Here is a 16,411-nt window from a genome sequence, read left to right on the forward strand (position 1 = left end):
CGGTCTGCGGACCAGAGTCCCAGGTTCGGTTCCTGCTAGGGGCACGTACCACAAAAAAAAAAAAAAAAAGAAAGAATTACCAGACACCTGAGGAATACCTATAATCACAAAAGATACAGACCAAGTCGAAAACAGAAAATAACTATTTGGAGAAAACTATCTAGAACTTTGGAGAGGGGGGAGTGAGGGAAATGTCCAAAAAACACTCTTCTGCGAGATAAAAGATATTGCACACCCTTAGCTTGGAAACTCCAGTTTCAAAAGTGTAAAACAGACTTGGAATATAGGGCTGAGAAAGAAGAGCAATTTGAGAAATGGGAGGAAATCAATGAAATACAGAAAAACTTTGGCCCAATGTGCCCTCCTCTGCATACTGCTGCTAAAAATTGAGTGGTGACAAAGTTGTCGGCATGGGCAGGCCCAAGGTGAAGTCTGGCACCATTATTTAGCTAGAATCTTGGGACATTTAATCAGAGGAAGATCCTACTTGTTCACTGCAAGATCATCTTTTGCACTCTAAAGGAACCCTTTTTTCTACTGCCAATGCACAATCACTTCATCTGTCAATTGCAGATTCTTAATTTACCAACTTCCCTAATCGATCCACTGCTTATTTTCTTACCAGGCCATCAACTGCAAAGGCTGTTGAGGGCTTTAGTGGTAGTATGGTCGAGTCAGAATTCGAAAAGACCACTTAACAATGGAATTGCTTTTGAAGCCCAAGTCCAAGACCACACACAAAATGAGCACGTTGGGCATGTCATTAAGAAAAAAGATTGCCCAGCCTGTTTGCAATGGATAAAACCCAAATCCTTCAACTGTGTAACACTGTCTGGGTGCCTTGAGCCTGGAGTGGTGGAGTGGTTTCTATTTCCCTACTTACACTATTTTCTGGGTGAAGATATGTACTATAATTAAGATACATGGCCTTGGCCGGTTTGGCTCAGTGGTTAGAGCATTGGCCTGCGGTCCAGAGACCTGGGTTCAGTTTCCGCTAAGGGCATGTACCTCGGTTGTAGTTTGTCCCTGGCCCTGGTTGGGTCATGTGGATGGCGGCCACTCAATGTGTCCCCTTTCATGTCAACATTTCTCTCTCCTCTTCCCTCCCACTCTATCTGAACAAAATATCAAAAAATGTCCTCAGGTGAGGATTAAAAAAAAAAGGATACATGTAGCACCCACAATCTGTAGTAAGCAAATGAAACTCAAAATTGCTCAGTATATTTTAGAGTAAGAACTGCTACTTTTCAGGTTAGTTTTAACTTGCCCAAATGATCATACATTACCAGAATTTCTTCAAAAGAAGTGCTTTCCTATTTCCATACTTTCCCTGCCCCGAATTAGCAATCACAGAAAGCCAGGAAAATGTTCAACCCAAACAATCCATGACTCAAATGTGATTCCAGTCCCAGCAGAGAAAAAGCTGAAATTTGAGTCAGAAATTGGTATAACTTACTTTTGCTATCAAAATCCAGCCACCTTAAAGCTGGTAGCTTATCCCTTTAATAAGTAGGTAGAGATCAGCCTCCAGCAAATGTCCAGTGAAGACCAGAACTAGTTTTTGTCTCTTACTGCTAGGCTATTTATGAAAGCCTGAGCCTGCAGATGTGTACACCATACTTTTATACTCTAGGGACAGGAATGTATTTGTATGGTTTAATTCACAACTTAAATGTGGAAAACTATTATTTTTCTTTCTGATTTCATACTTTGAAGCCAATTAAACAAGCATTCTTTGTTGGCCAACTACAGTGAGGAAATAGAGTAACTCCTCTATTAAAGGACCAAAAAAAAAATGCAGTGTGACTTTTTCAACCCAATATTTGCAATGAATGGCATTATCAGTGCTCACGTTTACTTAGAATTTCTAGCTCAATTTATAGATATAGATTAGTTCACTTTGTCTAAGTTTAAAATTATTAGGAGGCTGGTCAATTAATGTGCCTAGAAAAGTGGCTCTAGAAATATCTTAGTGCTCACATATATATTGATACCTGGCTTCATTTTACCAAATTCAATTTGTTGCTCTGTAATGAAGTTAAGATTCTGAAGGAATGCTTGGCAAGCTAATATACAATACAAAGCTGACATGAAATTTCATCTTTCTTTTGCAATAGAAGCCATCAAAATAAAACGTGAGGAGGAATAAAAAACATTTTATCTGTGTATTCAGAATCACACACAAGTTACCTTTACAGTTCAATTTACTATATATAGAAATCATTTGGGTTTTATATTCAGTTAAATTCTTAACCGATTACAATATTGTAAATTAAAAAAAGATTGTTACATTAATTCAGTACTTTTTTAGCATACAAATCGAAATACATAAGTTCAAACTTCAGATTTATGGCGAATAGTCTTCAAATACAATACAGACATTTCTTAGTTACCGTTATCATTCACATGTGATTTTGCAACTATGAGCTGTTATACATAGAAGAGCTCTCCTATGAATATTGCAAAATTGACATGCCATGAAGCTCAAAGTTGTATTGTCAAGCCAAAGACTCAAAACTGTATCATCTTTTAAAAGATCTGGCATTTCTGGACCAAAGCACAATATGTAAAGAAGGTTGGGAACAATTCCTCCTCCTTATTACAATTAAAAAAAGTTACATGGTAGCTTGGAATTTTGCATAAAACCCCATATTATACCTTGGGAAAAGTCCATGGTATAAAATGACAATGGATTGGGGTCCCAAAATTTTATTAGTAGAACCCATAAAATTCAAATGGGCATTAATCAAATCAAAAAATATTAAGCACCTACTGGTTAAAGAGATTGAAATTTATTAAGAGATTCATGATCAATTTTTTCCACCTTGAAATCAAGGTGTAAAAACCAGCTATTAAGTGCACTCCAAACTTCTCCTATGTAGCACAGGTAGAATTTTCTGTCCATTGGCACCAAAGTGAAGTCACATTTCCTCTTGGGAGACAGAAATTCCACATCTGAACATAGAGTAAGTTAGGAAAAATGACCCCTGTTGTTTATTGTATTACTATTGTGATTCTGAGATCTAGGATTACTAATATACTAGCAGTGAACAAAGCAAATTCCTGGCAAAAACTGTCAGATTAGTGACACTAATTCACTTCCCCCCAATCACCATAAAATTTTAGTATGAAAAGAATTAAAAGCAATTACTAAGCTGAACAAATGGGAAATAAGAAACACCAAGCAATTAGCTAAATAACAAAATAAACTCAAGTTTGAAATCATTGCAATTGAGAAATTGAAAATAGGTGTGTTTCACCCCCAGCCCCTCACAACTCTGTATTTAAATGATATTACGTGCTAAAGAACAGGTATCTGGATAGAGATGTAGCCCTTCTTAAATTTTAGCGTGCTGCAGAGTTTTCTGCAATTTTTACCTCCCTCCCCCCAGGTTTATTCAAAGTATTTAATAGAATTGTCCATCTCAGCCAAAAGATTTGTGATTCAAAGATTTACTAAGTTACTCTATGCATTCCATCTATACAGAAACACCTATTATTACAATTGGCTTATGCAGGATTAACATTTTTGGTGTTAAAATTGTTAAACATCATGCTTACTGCACATCAACTCTCCATGATGCATCTGAACTTCACAATGGAACATTTTATTTAAATTACTAGTTAAATAACTGAAAAAATGTACTGAGTCAAACTAAATTTAAGTGGGCTATAAAAGAAAATAACCTTCAAAACAGTCCATATACACATCTATTTCAAAACTACCTTTGCTAGCTAGCCCCTTTCCCAAAGTTTTAGCCTGAAAAAACAGTAAAATCTACACAAAATTTTATTGCAATCATACAAGGGTTACATTAGATCAAATACAACAAATACTATGATGCAATTTTACATTTATTAAACTACAGTTCAAAGCACAAATTTACACATTCTAAATACACTAAACGTATCTAATGAAGTCACACTGGTCTTCCACTGACATTTGATATATCTGGGTGAAAGACATTAACTTTACAAGACTTTAAACACGAATCCTTAGTATAAAAACTGTGTACTTGTATGTAAACGATTTAATGGGGAACCCAATTAATGGGCTTCCATCTCCACTAAGTCATCCATTTTGTTGCATATTTTATTTTAAACGCTTAAGGGGTAGAACAAACTGGTAAAGTTTAAATCTGGATACATTTATCTAAATCTCCCAATTAACCCCTGATGAATTATAGAGAAAGCTGATTTTGTCTGGTCCCAAATAGCTATTACTAATAGTTTGTTTCCAAGAGAATTAATAGAGTGAGATTGATTTTTTCCACACTGGAATGTAGACCAGACAAGCTTAACCTGCAACTTCAGATCTAAATAAGCGTTAATGCCTGCTTAAGCTTCAGTGGAAAAGCTGTCTTCCTGGCTCAGCTGGATGCAAGAAGGCACAAAGAAGAAGTTCTTCATCATTGTGTCTAAAGTAATTCCAGCATCTTGCATCTCATACCTACATAAAAAGAAAAAGTAAAGCATAATTCTCAATTTATGCCCAAAGACCACACAACCAACAGACAATAAAATATCTTTCTCTAACCCTTAGAAGATGACACTTTGCTATTACTTGTAAATTATGTATTCATTACAAAATTAAAATTAGTAAACATCTGTCACTTCAAATATCTAATTTGCTTTAAAATAAAAACAACTTACCAATCACTGAATGACATCATGTAATAAATAGCTGGCCTCTGAACATCATTAAAAGCAGATGGTTCGTGGACAGAATCTGCTCCCATGTTATCAAAGATAAGCCAATCTCCCACATTCAGCTCAGGAAGAAGACAGTTTTCCACAATTTGATCAAGCTCATCACAGGATGGACCCCAAAGGCTGCTTGTAAACAGAGGCTCATCGTCCTTGTATTTCTGTAGGAAAGAAAAAGGTTTTTAAGCATTAAGTTTTCACTCATGTAGGTATTACATTTGAGGGTAGTTAGTTAAGAGCATTTTTCACTATCTCAGATCCAGTGTGCCCGTGGAAGGCAGGTCTAGAGCCAGGGGCAGTAGTACTCCTTCTTAACTCCATCTAAGGCAACAGACTAAAGCAAGAAGAATGCAAATCCTCAAAAAAGGGCAATACTCCCTAACCTAAAACACTTCTCCAAAAATTAGGATGCATTTTAAAAATAACAGCTCGGTTTAAGAACTGCCAGATGAGAAGATTTGATATTATTTAAAATAGAACTTGCCTTGTGAACCTCTGGAATGGTATTTAAGTCCTCAGACAGTTTACTTGCAAAAGAACCATAAACACCATCATTCATATAATACACGAAGGCTGGTTCATCACTTCCGGTTTTTTCTACTGAAAGAAAATGAAGGTGAATGTATAGTAAAATGCCTAATACAGTTGTTATGCAATGCATATCAGATACACTGAAAATTTATTTACCTAAAAACAAACAAACAAAAAACACAAAAATATATTACCGACATACCTTAAACAAAACTGTTAGCCTAACAGACAACGCATTTCACAAAGGAAGATAGCCAACAAACACAAGAGACAGTGTTCTACATAATTCATAATCAGGTAAATGCAAATTAAAACTACAATGAGCTATCACCACCACACACCTACTGAATGGGTAAAACACAGGCACTGTAAAAAGACAATGAAGGTGGGGAACAACCAGACCTGCATATTTAACTGCCAGTGAGAGGGTAAATGGTTAACACCACTTTGATATCTTGGGAAACGCCTATCTATTCTATGATCTAGCAATCTTATTCTTAGACATTTACCCAAAATAAAAGTGTCCATAAGACTTGTATAAGAATGTTAAGTTTTATTCATAACAGCCAAAAACTGAAATTAAATATTCATTAGCAAGAGAATGTATAAACTATATTCACAGTAGAATATTAGCAATAAATATGAAACAAAATGGTTCAATCGGGTATTATACTGAGCTTTTTTTTTTTTTAACCCTCACCTGAAGACACTTTTCCATGGATTTTCAGATAGAGTTGGAGGAAGGGGGAGAGAGAAACAGCGATGTGAGAAACACCGATTGGTCGCATCCCAAATGACCCCCAACCAGGGCCAGGGATCAAGCCACAACCGAATTAGGTGCCCTTAACCGGAATCAAACCTGTGACCCTTCGGTCCATGGGCCAATGCTCTAACCACTGAAACAAACTGGCTAGGGCTATACCGAGTTTTCTTAAACAAACAAACAGAAATATATGCTGTATGATTATATTTATATAAAGTCCAAAGGCAGTTCAAATTAATCTATGGTGGAAAAAGAATCACAATAAATGTTTGGTAAGGGAACAAAAGTGAGAAAAATAATTCTGATATAAAAATTTTATTTTTACAGGGATATCACTGTATGCCTTCATTAACTTATCAAATTACATACTTAAGATTGTGCTCACTGTATATAAACTTATGTCAAACAACAACAACAACAAAAACCTAAACAGATACTGAGTCTGGTTAGGTAGCTTGCTGTTTTACAGTGGTACGGGTTAGCTATTCTGGAAACACCTTCTGTGTATTCTAGGCTTAAGTGAGAAATAACAGGAGCTAGGTTTCTCACTGTTGGGAAAGGGAGGTACAATATGGACATACCTGTACATTCACAGCTTTTGATATACAGATATGTTTAAGAAATTATAAACAAAACAAACAAAAAACCTCTCTTACTCTTGTTCATTTGAGGAAAAAAACTATACAAAGAAATAAATCTCCTTAATGGGGAACAGTACTTCCTACACATTTTTTTTAAAAAGTGATGCTTCTAGACTGTCTAGTGCTTTGTCTAGAGACAAATTAAAAGGACTCTGTTGGCCTTTGTTATGTAAGAAAGTATGAGGCAGATTCTCCCTGTGACTCATGTGACTGAAAGAAACATGACAGATATATAATAAAACACTACTTCTTAACAAAGGATGAGAATCAATTATCTGGGGGAAGTGTACCTAAAATATGCCCATCTCAACATTAGTACAAGAGAGCTGGATTCAGGAAGTCTTATGGACATTGAGAAAAACTCCCTAACTGCCTGTAGCTGGCTGAAGACCACCCACAACTTTCTAATCCATAAAATGTCCTACAGTATAATTCCACTTCAGTATCTGATAAATTCATCTTCAATATAACTTGAATTATCTACTAAAAAAAAAACAAGAAAATTTGTAACTTACCTCCAGAGGAAAATTTATCACTTTCAACAACTTTCTTTGCAATGATATTAACTGCAAGTGTGAATGCAGAAGACACGTAATAGCTTCCAGGTTCTGAAATTATCTTAATGCCAGATCCTTCAGGAAAGTAGACATCCAAAAAAGGGCTGATAATATGATTAACCTATGGATTTAAAATCCCCCGTTATGGTTTCAATATTGGATTAGATAATTCAAATTACAGACCACGAAACTTTGCTATTTAGTTGTTATCTTAAAGCAATTAAGTAGGCTTGTAAGTCATCCAAGTTTATCAGAATGGCATTAGTTAAAAATTATAACTCAAATGGCAAATACCTACCGGTGATTATTTAGCCATATTTCTGTCTAGCAACAAAGGAGCAAAATTTCAAATCAGTTTCTAGGTATTATAGAATGTGGGAAGGAAAGCAGAATAGGAAGGTAAGAAGTGATGTACATCTGGATAAAACAGCTTAAACTATCTAAGTTGTGAATTCCTTTGTTCCATCAAGTAAGTAGTTCATAAGACCACAACTTTTTTGTGATCAAGTTATCATGCTATAGTAAAAGATTTTAATTAAACTTATCAAAGTTAGCTAGGTCTTACTGCCTGTTTATTTTTTAGAATCAAATTTTAAACGTATGTTTCAGGCTTTTAGTTCCTGCCACTGTAAAACCCTACTCTACACATCTACCACGTAAGTAGCAAAAGAAAGAGATTATTTCAGTATGTTCACTAAGCAAAATTTACCTCTTCCAATTGAAATTCAGTTCCTGTGAAGCCTCCACCAATGTCTAAGATGTTCATTGTGAAGCCAAATTCTCCCTAGAGATCGAATAAAAAGTACTTTAAATGTTTTCCCAAATTGCAATGAATATAGGGACATTTCAAAAACCCCCTCCCAGGAAGATAAATATCTGTTCTGACCTTAATACAGCAAATTTTTTGGTTTCTAACAGAAGCAAATTAATTCAATGTTATGTTATCTGTACTGTCTTGTAGACAAGTAAATTACTATTTAATCCCTTTACCCACTTTAAAATGGGACTGTATAGAATTCTGCTTAAAGTGTAAATAAATAAGGCGTGTGTCATGAGTATAAGAATACCTCAGATAGAAAAACACTGAATTGTAGTCTTTTAACATCCTAATTTAAATGTCAAAATTTAAGGAAAAAACTTACAGCCATGTCAAACACACATCGAGCATCAGATAGCGCATGTACATATACTTGAGATTCTTTGCAAGCACTTGAAACATGAAATCTGAAAGAAATAAAGTAATAAATTTAAAGCAGCAGCAAAATACTGTAATTCCTTTGAATTCTCATTCACCTTATTGACACAGTAAGTATTTACCTTAACCTTACCAAATATTTAAAGCGTTAGAAGCACTAGTCTCTAATTATCAAGTTATACTACTTAACAATGAGTTATCAGTCATGATTCATGGCTATCAGATAGGGGTAGGGGGTGCTTTTTGTATGTATTGTAGAGTAACAAGCTCTGCCAATGAAATTGGGTCACAAAACCTTTAATTTAAATGTGTAATTTTATCTCACAAAATGTATCTATTGTGAAATACAAATGAACATTAATTCAGCTGAGTATTACTGACATACTTGTTAATATTACTTATTCAGAAAACAATACTTAAATTTAAGTATGATTCTGTACCCTGATTGTGGCAGAGATTATACAAATCTGTTACAATGCATATACACCCAAAGTCGTTTTTCCTATATGTTAGCTTAAACATAAAATTTAGTTGAAATATGAAAGTTCTCAATATATGTTAATATTTTCACTTAAGGTACGATTTAACAGTGGTGATTCTTTATTCATCTTTATGAACAATTTAAAAAGCAAGATCTTGTAGTGAGACTATCAATGGAATGGCAACTCAGAAAATTTGGAATTTTATGCTCCAAATATGACTTGGATCATAGTTCTGAGACTATAATCAAATCACTTATCTCTCTGGGTCTCAGTTTCCTCACATATACAATCAAGAAGGTAAAACAAAGTCTACTGAATTATTGAAGTGTCCCTATAGGATTAAAAAGAAGAGAAAGTCTTAAGGATGGGAAGAAAAAATAAAATAACACGTTACAAGTTGAATGCCATTTTGGCAGCCATTAGAACTCTAGCAAATCCTCTCCATTCAATTTATAAGGTTATTTAAATGGACAATTAAATTTTTATTTTCCTATTTATCTCTCTAATAGAGAAAGGGGAGATACAGGCATAAAACAGTGTGAAAGATAAAGCATATTTTGCTTTTCCTAAACTAAAAAAAAAAGAAGGGAAGTAGAATCTGTGAGTTCGTATAAATGAAATCTTAAATCAATATATCTTAAGACAAAGATTATCACCATAAAATAAAGTTTAAAACAAATACTCACTTAACCCCAATAATTTGGACATCAAGTTCCTTAGCACATTCCAAAATATGCCTACAGTTCTTCAGGGTAGTGCCAAACTTCATGTTACCCTCTTCACCTCCAATATTATCTTCTGTTGCAATATGTAGTAAGACCCTAAGAGAAGGGGAAGATGATTGGGGCAGAGTTGGTTTACATCATCATCAGCACATGTGAAGCCTGAAGATTGTAGGAACTGTTTTCATTATGTTGCCAGTGCTCCCAAATCCAGCGACGGATGAATCAAGTGAACCTAATGAAAAACAATCCTGTACAGAGAAAAAACTAGCAATTAGGGCCTAAAGCATGAAGCTTACAAGGATGGAATTTGGAAAATGCAGGAAGTTAAGATTCTGTTGTAGCAGCAAGGGTAGGTAGATAGGGCTCTGTAATGAAAGACATTACTTTCAAATGAAGTCCATCAGTCCACAAATCCACCTAGAAAGACTAAATTGAATAGCAATGCTATCATTGTTTTTCAATAAAAGGTATTAGGGCTAACCTTCCACCCACTTATTCTAACATTCCTCTTATTAATGTCTTACAGTTACAAAAGAACTGGAAAGCACTGAGTTGTTTTATTTTATTTTTTTAGAGAGAGAGGAAGGGAGAGAGAGAAATACTGATGTGAGAGAGACACATCTATTGGCTGCCCCCTGGTCCCCCCCCCCAGGAGATTGAGCATACAACCTGGGCATATGCCCTTACTGGGAATTGATGCTCAATCCACTGAGCCACACTAGCCGGGTAGCACTGAGTGGGTTGGGTTATTTTTCTAAAAAGCAGCCTTTTGGACTACCGATTCAAATTTATTTAGTATTTCCTTCTAAACCATGACAGTCTAGACAAAATGATCAAGAGATCTTCAAGTAATTACAAAACCACTAAAATCTGCAAATATACCAGTGCTGTTTTCACAAGGAATTCCTGGTGAATGATGATGAAAAGGCAAGTCTGATAAAAGCAAAATTATTCTACCTATGGGTAGAGAATCAACTCTATCAAAAATGTACCATTCAGTTTACAATTAAACACAGTCAACACTCCATCCAAATCAGGGCTTATAGTCAGATGATCATAGAACAGGAATTTTTTAGAGACAGGTTCCCTAGAATTTTCCAAAAAAAGCCCAAACAAAGGTTTTCAAGGTAGTCAATACTATCAGGATACCTTTTATCAGAATACCATTAACGTCACTAAGAAAATTATAAATATACAAGGAAAATATGGATGATATACATTTTCCAGTAACATATAGCTCAAAGTAAGAAAACAATTTTGTGCTAATACAATATACTTTTAGTATATTCTAAAGTCCTCCTGACATGCCAGTTCATGACATTATTTTTACCTTAAAACTTTTTGATTTTAAAAAGTAAACTTTAAAATTTTAAAAAAATCTTGGGATGCATGCAGGAAAAAGTAAAAAAACACAAAACCCACACCTCCTATTCAAACACAGTGTGGGCTTTAAAGAAACCTCTCAAATCACTAAGTATGACCATTCGAGGGCAGATTATATCCTTAGCTAACCAGGACAGAAAGCTGACCAAAATACATCTTGTTCCAACATGACAGATAACTGGCAAGAATAACGTGGTTATAAAGCCATGGTGGTGGACCTCATTTGATTATCCCACCAACCACATCTTCCTTGAGTTACAGATTTATAAATTCATGTCCTAAATTGCCCTTATCTCATCCCAACTCCGCATGATGGGTCAGAAGAAGGCAGCCAATAAAATATTAGCATTTTCTACATAGAAACTTTAAGTAAGTTAAAATAATTACAATATACACCACTGCTCTACATAAATGCCCCCTTTCCCAGGCTAAAGACAAACCTAAACCCTAAGCAAGTAAAATAATATACCCAGGTACTAAGTTTTACACTTACTTGGCATTTGGATGATTACGTGCAATTTTCTTCAATTCAACTTCACTGTCACATGTCATGATGTTCACTCCAACTTTTGCTGCATACTTTATCTGAGACACTTGCTTGCAAGGACTTATGTAAATGATGTTTTCTGGAGATACACCCAATTCTTGCACTAAAGCCATTTCAGTCTGTAAAAATAGATTTTAAACAGTATCATCTAAAAGGCAAAATTTCTACTACTTGACATTCAATTACTACCTTATAATTTTACTTTTTGGTTAAACTCAAGTTATATGAGGTTAAATTAGGATTACATAATGTCTCAGTTTATATTTTGGTAATGCTTATTACTACACTCTGTGTTAAAACCTTTTAAAGGTATAATTACGATCAGAGAAATTTCATAGTTTAGAATATTATTTTACTTGTCATCACAAGTAATTTGGTCTAGCTAGGTCTAGCCTAAGAATGAAGAATAAAAAGGTTTTGATTAAAGATAAAGAAAACGTTAAAAAAAAATTAAAAAGTCAGAAAGTGAATTTTTAAATGTTACAGTTTAATGTCAAAATAATGAGAAAATACTTACTTTATTGGAACAAGCAAATCCAGTTCCAAGAGCTGCCAGAATCTCAAGTACAGCTGGAGTTGAGTTGCACTTCACTGTATAGAATGGCTTTATCTGAGCCACTATGTTCTGCCACTGACTGTGTTTCTTCACAATCTTTCCAAGATCTCCCACAAAAAATGCATTTTTTCCTGTCTATTATGGTTATGAAAAAAGAGAAACAATCAGAGCTATTGAAAATAGAGTATCATCAAGTAGGAAAGAACTCCCCCTTTCCTCCAAAATGAGCCAAAACACATTTACATACATTTAAGTGTTTGAAGAATAATTAAGCTAGATGAGCAAAGGAGAACTTGGACGCATTTCCTTTTTTAAAAAATAACTGACTTTTAGTTGTGCTACTATGTTGTAACATAGAAAATATTCTCTACTTTGATTTAAAAAAATATTATAATGACTTTCTACTTCAGAATTGCTTCAATTTTGCCCTGGCCAGTTTGGCTCAGCGGTTGGAGCGTCAGCCTGCAGACCAGAAAGTCCCAGGTTCGGTTCCTGCTAGGGGCAGGTACAAAAAAAAAATGTTGGCAGAATCGTCTCAATTGTACTTATGAATAGAGGGCAAGAACATCACCTATTTCCTTCCATGCTACTATTTAAAATAGGACTACTTTGGAAATTCAGCATCTAATTCCCTAATATAGTGAGTAAAATCAGGAATGCTAAACAAAAGAAGTTATATATCTCCATTATAAATTGCCCCTAATAGAAAGTGGAAAAACAAGGGAGCAACTACACTGATTCTGAACCTGTTTTTAAGGAGACAATGTTGGTAGTCTATGAGCATAAAAAGGCTAAATAAAAAGTTCCAGAAGTATACTAAATATCAGATAAACCTGAGTGAAAATATTCTTCCTTCAAAAGAAAAGTGATTTTATTAGGGATTTGGGAAAGATCTATAATGATTTTACTCAGGGATAGAGATGACTATAGATATGTCAGCCAGAGCACAGATTATTCAAATGTTGGTTGGTGGATAAAATAATCTTATTTAGAATATACAACATCCAGCCGACTGGTTTGGCTCAGCAGTTAAGAGTGTTGGCCCATCCCATGGCACGTGCCTTGATTGCAGTTCAGTCCCTGACCCTAGTCAGGGTCCTGCTGGAGACAACCAAGTAATGTGTCTCTTTCATGTCAACCTCCCCCCACCAAAGAATGAAAAGTGTTCTCCGGTGAGGATTTAAAAAAAAAAAGAATATACAACATCCAACTATTGTTTTAAAAGCCATAAAGTCAATATCCAAAACAAATTTTTGAAATTATGTATTACTAGAACATATTGACTAGGAAATAAGACATTATTGGAAATCATGGGCTATGTGTGGCAGATATGGGACAGTTGTACTGAATTTATCCCATCCTTACAAGACATGCCATTTCTAATGTTCTAAAGACAGAAATTTCATTTTCACTTTAACATGAAAAAATAAGGCAATTATAGGTACTGGCAAGAGAAACAAACTATTCAGTTGTAAACCACCCTTCAGTCAATAAAATAAGATTGCTAGGAGAGAATACGGTTGAGACTTAACCCTCACTAAATGTTAGCAAATGTGAGATAATTTGACTGTAGAATGAGAATGGATGAAAGGAGTATGTCAAAGGTCATATCTGACCCAAGAAGAATGTTGTGAAAGTTAAGTGACTAACGGAAAGGTCAGCACACTTCTAGGAGGAGGTTCCTAGTTACCTGAGAGAATTAACTGAAGAGAAACTTGGTTGTAGAACAGACTGAAGAGTATGACAAGTGTGTCCCCACCCCCACAAGATTTTGATAGCAGGGTAAGACAAATAAAGAAACTTTGCTGAGGTGTGGGAAGGTGAGCACATCTGTAAGTCAAGAGGAGAATAATTTTTTGATATCCTATTACTGAACATTAGCAACATAAAAACAATTCAATAAATTTGGGGAATATGGGAGATTAGTTTCAACAAAGAAATTCTATTAATACAGCAATAAACAAAAACAACTTTTTAAAAAATCCTCACCCGAGGACATTTTTGCCTTAATCTTCAGATAGAGCAGGAGGGAGAAAGGGAGGGAGAGAGAAACAGCGATGTGAGAGAGACACATCAACTGGATGCCACCCACACAACCCCAACTGGGGCCAGAGACAAACTGCAACTGAGGTATGTGCCCCTAGCGGGAACCAAACCCAGGACTCCCCGGTCCATGGGACGACACTCTAACCGCTGAGCCAAACCAGCCAGGGCTAAACAAAAATAATTCTATCAGTAAGTATAAAATAAAAATAAACCATCTTAAGTAGTAGCAAATATGATTCTATAAAAATTGACACTTGGGGCATAGAGTGTAAACATTCAATATAAATTATCAAATTCTCAGTCAACATACACAAGATTATCTGAAATATGAATTAAGATCTAAGGCATACAGTTGAGAAAAATATGTAAGAAGCCATGTACTGATGAGGACAGTTGACAATGTATCAGAAAAAAATATACCAAATATATACCATAGCCAGGTGCTAAAAGGCACAGCAGAGGAAGCATTTTTTTTTAATGTAGGCCGGAAAGAAAACCTCATCCCTACTCAAAGGGAATGGGAGTGTTTAGACAACCTAGAAAAAATGACAACCTGGAAAAGCTAGTATTTGCACAAAGCAGCTTTATTAGATTAACATCTTAGAAACAAACAAAAATTTGAGAAATGTGAGATGGCACACTTACCAGGGTATGTTCATTAACATAGTTATCAATAACATTTCCAAGGTTTGTTCCTTCATCCAACAGGCCAACGAAGTAGTTTGCATCGTCAATAAATCCTTTCATCTCAGCCGTATTCCACAAAGCCGAAAGTCATAAACCAGGAAAAACAAGAGACGGGCCACCAAGCCTTATATCTGGGTCCTTAGAATATGCAACAAACTGTCAAAATAGAAGTTATTTCAAAGTCTGTATTATTTAAGTAGTAAATCTGAATGTATGGCTTGTCAATGAATGTGTTAAGTGCCTGACTATAATGGGGAATCTGTGTGATCACTCAACACTTTCAGAAACACTTGATTGCTAATAGTTTTTAGTGCCCATTTTAAAGTGAATGTGCACTTTATATTTTTATAGAAAAGCTCAATATATAATTTTTGAGAAGACAATCCACACATGCGACAATTTATTACAAGTCAATATGGTCACCTTATTTATATAAAGTTACAGACATGGTCTATATTAGTCATTATCTTTGTTTTATGGTTCTTCCATAACACATACAATTTATTCATTTTAAATAAAGAAAGCATGTGAATTACTGAATTAAGTATCTGCAGCAAAGAAATCAAAATACTAAATTTCAATATATTGCAAGCCAGATAACCACAGCACGCTACCAGGTAACTCAGATAAACGCCTTCTGAATAAAATTTTAGAGTAGATGAAAGTTAACTGAAATCAGTGAGAGTGGAGGGTGACTTGAGAGGAAATTCTGTAGCTTTGTTATAGATTGACCAGGTCAAGTTAGCAATGTATGTCTCTGATGAGGTGAGTTTGATTTGGTGAAAACATTAACTTCTTAGAACTCAGAAGACTTAGTCCTGAACTTGTCCTTTAATAGCTATGCAATCTTAGGTCAATTTCTCTAAACTTCAGTTAATGACCTTTACTTCCTCGAAAGGCTGTTTAAAAAAAAAAAAAAACACAAAACGCACAGGACACAAATAAAAACTCTTGTTTTAAGTACTGGCTCAGAATAGAACTAAAATTAAACTGCAAATTGTCAGAAACACAAAAATGCCATCATAATTCAAAACTAGGTATAAATTAAGTTACCTGTACATCATAAACCATTTATCAAGAACTGATTTTTAAAAAGGCATTAGAGCCCTGGCTGGTATGGCTCAGCTGGTTGGAGCATCATCCTGTATACCAAAAGGTTACGGGTCCGATCACCCATGGGGCATATACAGAAGGCAACCATTTGATGTTCTCTCTCACAATTATGTTTTCCTTTCTCTCTCTCTCTGATCCTCCCCCAATTTCCCTTTCTCTAAAGTAAATAAGCATATTCTTGAGTGAGACTCTAAACTAAATCCACTCTCCAATCAAAGAACCCTACCCTCTACCCAGACCACTCATGGGACAGCATATACTGACATAAAGGTTTAACTTTTTTGCTAAATGCACTCATCTTTAGGTTACTTCATTTTTTCCCCCCTTTTAACATGAAGTCCATAAACAAAAGAAGTCCTCCAGGCAGAATACTACTATTTTGTCTTATACTGATTTCTGGTTATCGCATTTAACAATGGGCACAGACCAGCTGTTGGCAGCCTATTTTAAAGCTTGCATAGCCTTGCCCAGCTGGTGC

General features: G+C 35.1%; 1 protein-coding gene across 11 annotated transcripts in view; it reads right to left on the reverse strand.

Moving 5' to 3' along the window:
• Nucleotides 1-2,085: 2,085 nt before the first annotated feature.
• AZIN1 (antizyme inhibitor 1) overlaps nt 2,086-16,411 on the reverse strand; it is a 33,197-nt gene continuing 18,871 nt past the window's right edge. For 3 of the 11 annotated variants that reach the window (XM_036264403.1, XM_036264402.1, XM_036264404.1), the window contains 10 exons: nt 14,779-14,976; nt 12,049-12,222; nt 11,478-11,650; nt 9,563-9,697; nt 8,342-8,423; nt 7,909-7,983; nt 7,158-7,320; nt 5,192-5,304; nt 4,654-4,868; nt 2,086-4,450 (listed from right to left, as the gene is read on the reverse strand). In XM_036264403.1, coding sequence (XP_036120296.1) covers nt 4,339-4,450; nt 4,654-4,868; nt 5,192-5,304; nt 7,158-7,320; nt 7,909-7,983; nt 8,342-8,423; nt 9,563-9,697; nt 11,478-11,650; nt 12,049-12,222; nt 14,779-14,880 — 1,344 coding nt within the window. In that variant the 5' untranslated portion in view covers nt 14,881-14,976 and the 3' untranslated portion in view covers nt 2,086-4,338. Of the gene's footprint in view, nt 4,451-4,653; nt 4,869-5,191; nt 5,308-7,157; nt 7,321-7,908; nt 7,984-8,341; nt 8,424-9,562; nt 9,850-11,477; nt 11,651-12,048; nt 12,223-14,778; nt 14,977-16,411 lie in introns of all 11 variants that reach the window. The other 8 variants (XM_036264406.1, XM_036264405.1, XM_036264400.1 and 5 more) reach the window with 5 other exon arrangements.

This window comes from Molossus molossus, unplaced genomic scaffold (genome assembly GCF_014108415.1).
Source record: "Molossus molossus isolate mMolMol1 unplaced genomic scaffold, mMolMol1.p scaffold_m16_p_16, whole genome shotgun sequence".
NCBI lineage: Eukaryota > Metazoa > Chordata > Mammalia > Chiroptera > Molossidae > Molossus > Molossus molossus.